The sequence below is a fragment of the Xiphias gladius genome, unplaced genomic scaffold (assembly GCF_016859285.1).
Source record: "Xiphias gladius isolate SHS-SW01 ecotype Sanya breed wild unplaced genomic scaffold, ASM1685928v1 HiC_scaffold_1224, whole genome shotgun sequence".
Lineage (NCBI taxonomy): Eukaryota > Metazoa > Chordata > Actinopteri > Istiophoriformes > Xiphiidae > Xiphias > Xiphias gladius.
Window position 1 is genome coordinate 1 of NW_024401529.1, and position 5,000 is coordinate 5,000.

The window sequence follows — 5,000 nt, forward strand, 5'->3', positions numbered from 1 at the left end:
CGTGATTTGCACAAGTTCTTCATCTTGGCCGCGAATGCCTTCAACATTTTGCAGGCAAGACCAATCATTTTGTTAAGTCTGCGGGGGGGAGTGATGTGATTAAGTACAGGCTCCAAGAGAGCAGATTGTAGTGGAGAGGGCAGATTTGATACTTTTGCCACCTCTTTCTCCAACAGGTTTGTCAGCTGCTCCGAGCTGACACACTGTACTTGGTCCTTAATGTCTAGAACCTCAGCAAAGCTCTGAGTGACTGTGTCGCCCAGACTTAGCTGATGGTTGTCCTTAGACACCACTACCTTTTGCCCCCCAAGGGCCGTCAACACGACTTTTGAAATGGAAGTTATCAATTCCAAAAGTAGCTGTGCCAACATGACCTTGGTGGCATCGTCAGGGGTACCCGATTTTATTAATCTCCACTGTTCAGCTGTCGTCCTTGTAAAAAAGGATTCAATCAGTGGTTGAAGAGAACTGACTGTAATCTGTGGTATCTCCCTTGTCTGTGATGATTCTTTTGTATCCATGCTGGCTGTTTGTGTGTATATATGTGTGTGTGTTTTATAAACGCCTGGATTGGGTTTTCACGCACGGGTCTGTCAGTTTAACACTAGCAGAAATGAAGACTAACTGAATGTGGAAGCGGGAAGGACATAAATAAGTTTTATGACGTCATTGATGGCGTCATGGAAACATAAAAGGGATTCTAGGTGACGTCACAGATCAAAGGAATTGACTACGCTAAACCCCGGCCCCTAACAACGACTGACACCTAGCAACCGTTGCTAGGCAGCTGCGGCGTGCTCTGGCAGATTCGTCGTTTCTATAGGAGTCAGCTGGAAACGTCAAAGTCCGGCGGAGACGGCGTTTTCAAACCGACCAGCTACGGCTGATAAAATATGCAGCGACAGTTGTCATTTCGGCCGCAAAACTCCGCTTAAAATCAGACGCCTGCTTTTGGCTTCGTGTGTCTGAAACCAGCGAATCGCTGTTTCAAAATAAATTGTCACGAAAAAGTTCCTGCAGTCCGGGAAACAAAGCCCGTCTTCTCGGTCTCAGCCATGCTTAAACTAAGATGTGCCACACAAAGCAGCAGGTTAATTAAACACACACCTGCTAATTATTTGATGCCAGAGACACGTGAGAGTCTGACAATTAGCTGAACATTTTCTCATGTATAAGACCAGTGACAGGTCCTCATGTAATATGTATAAATATCGTTCATTACCACACAGATACAGTCACCAACATACTTTTCCAAGTACCCAAAGTAAAAGTATTAGATTGTTGATTGTTTTACTGCTTTACTGGAGCTCATTTGAAGCACTTTATTCACAGTTTGGTAGTTTAAGTCCAGTCCATTAATCTATATTCATATTTTGGTCTTTTTTTTCCTAATTTGTTTTTTTTGTTTTTTGTTTTTTTGATTGATAAAATATTGGACCATTTGACTACTTAGGTCCACTAAATGTTATTTAAATAAATCAATCTGAGAAATTTCAATGGGAAATCTCTTTTTGTTGGGACTGATAAAAACTCATAGACATCTGAACATGCGACGAGGGGCCCCAACCCGACATGGCTTTTTGGTGAGGGGTCACGAGATGAAAGCCACTGGTTTGATCTTTACCCATGTGTGGTATTTTCCAGGCTTATTCATATATTTCTTTATATTTATAATTGTAATCTGAGAGGTAACTAGCAAGTACAGCTGTTAAATAAATGTATCAGTAGATGTAGCCTATTAAGTAGTATAAAAGGAAGAGTACAAGTACCCTCGAAATTGTGCTCAAGTACAGTAGTTGAGTGAATGTGCTTGAATAAATGTACTTGTATCACTGGTCATTAATCCATTGTTGGCAAATTACTGATATTTTACATATTTAAGTCTTGTCTTAAATTCTCTATTCATATTGTTTCCCATGAGAAATCACAAGGAGCTGGTTAAACATCTCCAGGTCTTATCTCACCACCACAGCCTCATTTTATTAGAAAATTAAACGATAAATGCGTATCTCAGTCACCACCGCACAGGAGTCAGCATCCTGGTAGCTTGAATATGTCTACTTTTCTCTTTTAGTTCCTTTACCACAGCAGTGAAAGCTTTTGTAGCTAGTGTAATTCAGTTATGTGTTTTCTGCACTTCCCAAAAGACATGAATTTTACACTGTAAAGGGAAAAACAAGTAGGCAGACAAAAGCAGAGAGTCCCACCTGGTGGTGTTGAAGGGTATAACAATTCAGATATAAACATCACAGCACGGCACGCTCCTGCTTGTTATATTTTTAATACGTAGCACTAATCACAGGATTTATCATCTACATATCTCATTTTTATCCATCTCTCCTCCCAGATCAATTCCTCTCCTAATCTTCTCTCTGCAGATCATCTCATTATTGACTTCATAGGAATGTGCTTTGGCTCGAGGTTGATTGTTTAAGTGGCTGTGCAGTCTGAGCTACCACAGGGTGGGAGTGAAGGTGAAAGTAAGTGGCACAAGAAATGTAACTTGATTTGGGCCCCCACTAAACTCCCTTTACATCACACACCTTTAAATCCAAGTGATATATATTTTCTTTAATCGAAAGTCAAAAACCTTAGACATATTACTGGATAGCCATGTTCATTTTAGCGAGGCTGCTGGTGTAGCTCGAGGGATGGCAATGTCGGTCTGTCGGACCACCACTTCGGTCCAGACTGGATGGATTGGATGAAACTTTTATCATGAGGCATTATGATTTTGATGATCCTCATCCATCATCAGATTTCCTCAACGGCTCTACACACTATTCACCTATCGACATGCGCCTCGCACAAGGACAACACCATCCTGACATTTGTTGACGACACCAAAGTCATTGGTCTGATAACTTGGGGTCACGAAATGGTATGCAGGAGAGAGGTGGCAAGTCTGAAGACCTGGTGTGACAAACTCTAAAAACTGCCTCTTGCAAATATGGATGGATCGATTCGACACTGATATCGGACATTTGAGTCAGTATCGGCCCGATACTGACTCAAATAGCTGTGTTGGGTCTTGGTGACAACAGAGCCGGTCTGTGGAGCTACTCTATTTATTTCAGACAAGTTCACAAGCCGCATTCCAACCTGAAGCAGTGCAGTTCTGCAGGTTCAGCACGTGAACTTTATCTTGTCACAACTTAATGTCTGAAAAAGAGACTTACCTACTTATTCGACTGGGGAAAGCTGACTTGTTCTTCGGTAGTGACACTAGTCACAAATCATAAAAACTGTATAGTCGAAAAGAAGCATTGTTTCTTTGTCATGAAGGACACCCTGCATGAACTGCAGCAATGGGGAGTCGCCGTAAACAAAAAAGACAGAAAAATAATTTAAGTTCAATAGATTGAATGAAATAAATCACCTCTAAATGATTAAATAAGCAATTTTAATACTTCCAGGAGACTTCTGTTAAAGTTGTTAATAATTGTTACCCTACCTCAGTCTGTTGTCCAGCTTGTCCTGTGGTCATTCATTCCTCCGATCAGGTCAGAATGAAGCATTTCTTCTTTGTCGTGAGGGCGACACCCTGGGTGCACTGCAAAATCGTTTTGGTCTTCTATTTCGCGCTTCCTGTGTGGAAGTTGGCCATGTGCATTTAATCTTGCAGACAGAGGAAGGTCAGTTACCTGTACTGGCTGCAGCAGACCAGGTGAACTGCTCCAGCCCGGGATCTGTCACATATTGCTCTTATTGCAGCGGAGAGTGAAGCGGTGGTTACTGGGATCAGGGTTGTCTGGTGGACTGGGTGATAGACCAGTTCCATTTGACCCATGTATGGGCAGAGGTTGAAGTGAAACCAAGGCATTCCACACACCACACCTCTGGGGCCCACCACTGCTCTGAGAATCCCTTCAGTTCGGCCCGGGAGGTGGTCACATAACGGCCGGGTTACCACGTGTTACCACAGTCGCTGCAGGGGTTTTGGTGGCGGAGAGGCTCTGTAGTATTTGTTAAAAGCCGAGCAGCTGTCTTATTTACAAGCGGAAGGCATGAGATGTTTCTTTTTTTCTTTTTTTTTTTTGGATCAATCCTGAATACAGTGAATTACAGTCAACTACCTGAGAAAATATATAAAGGCATGTGTGACTCGAGAAAAGATTTTTGAGAATAGTTTTATAAGCGTATCATATTTCGTTTGGCTGTAAAATCTTATCTGTAAAGTAATTAGTAAGTAAAGCCTATATCTTAAAATGAATGTAGCGGAGTGGAGAAAATGGAAATACACCCTGGGTAGTAATGTACTGTCCAACACTGTAGGGGACGGTAGTGCAACTACCCGGTTAAAAAATAAGAGGAAGCCAGTGATAACTGTCCCTCCTCCGCCCGCCCGGATGCACTGTGCATAATAGCACTGAGCTGGGTGACTGAGAAATAAATATTGCACGAATATCACTCTGTCAACGCGTTTATCAGCTTTGAAACAATGAGCGGGATACCCGGGACCGCTGTCGTCCAGGTCACCAACCTGTCCTCGGCCGTGAGCAGCGAGCAGATGCGCACTCTGTTCGGTTTCCTGGGAGACATCGACGAGCTGCGGCTCTACCCGCCAGAGTAAGAGCAACCTACCGCGGCATGGCTAACCAGGCAGCACCGAGGATCTGCGGCCTCTCTGCGGTCCACACAACATTACAATTACGCAGCCACGAGCGTAATAAATAACTAACCTGCCTTTTTTCTCCCTTTGTTTTTTTCTTTCACAGTAATGCCCCTCTGTCTTTCTCGTCCAAAGTGTGTTATATAAAGTACCGAGACCCGTCCAGTGTTGGTGTGGCGCAACATCTCACCAATACTGTTTTTATTGACAGAGCTTTGATAGTAGTGCCATGTGCGGAAGGTGAGTGCAAACACACAAAAATGAAATGTCTAAGTTCCCTCAGTGGACTTGCCATGGCCTCGTCCCCTTGAATTCAGTCGTTTTGTGGTTTGGTTGAATTCTGGGTTGTTGTTATTTGTTTTTTATTTGTTTGTTTGTTTGTTTGTTT

General features: G+C 42.9%; 1 protein-coding gene across 1 annotated transcript; it reads left to right on the plus strand.

Annotated features, from left to right (window-relative positions):
• The first annotated feature begins 4,344 nt into the window (after positions 1-4,344).
• LOC120787175 (serine/arginine-rich splicing factor 11-like) lies at positions 4,345-4,923 on the plus strand. The gene is made up of 2 exons (XM_040122870.1): positions 4,345-4,569; positions 4,719-4,923. Exons 1-2 carry the CDS (start codon positions 4,442-4,444, stop codon positions 4,921-4,923), a joined length of 333 nt encoding a protein of 110 aa, XP_039978804.1. The 5' UTR covers positions 4,345-4,441.
• The last annotated feature ends 77 nt before the right edge of the window (positions 4,924-5,000 follow it).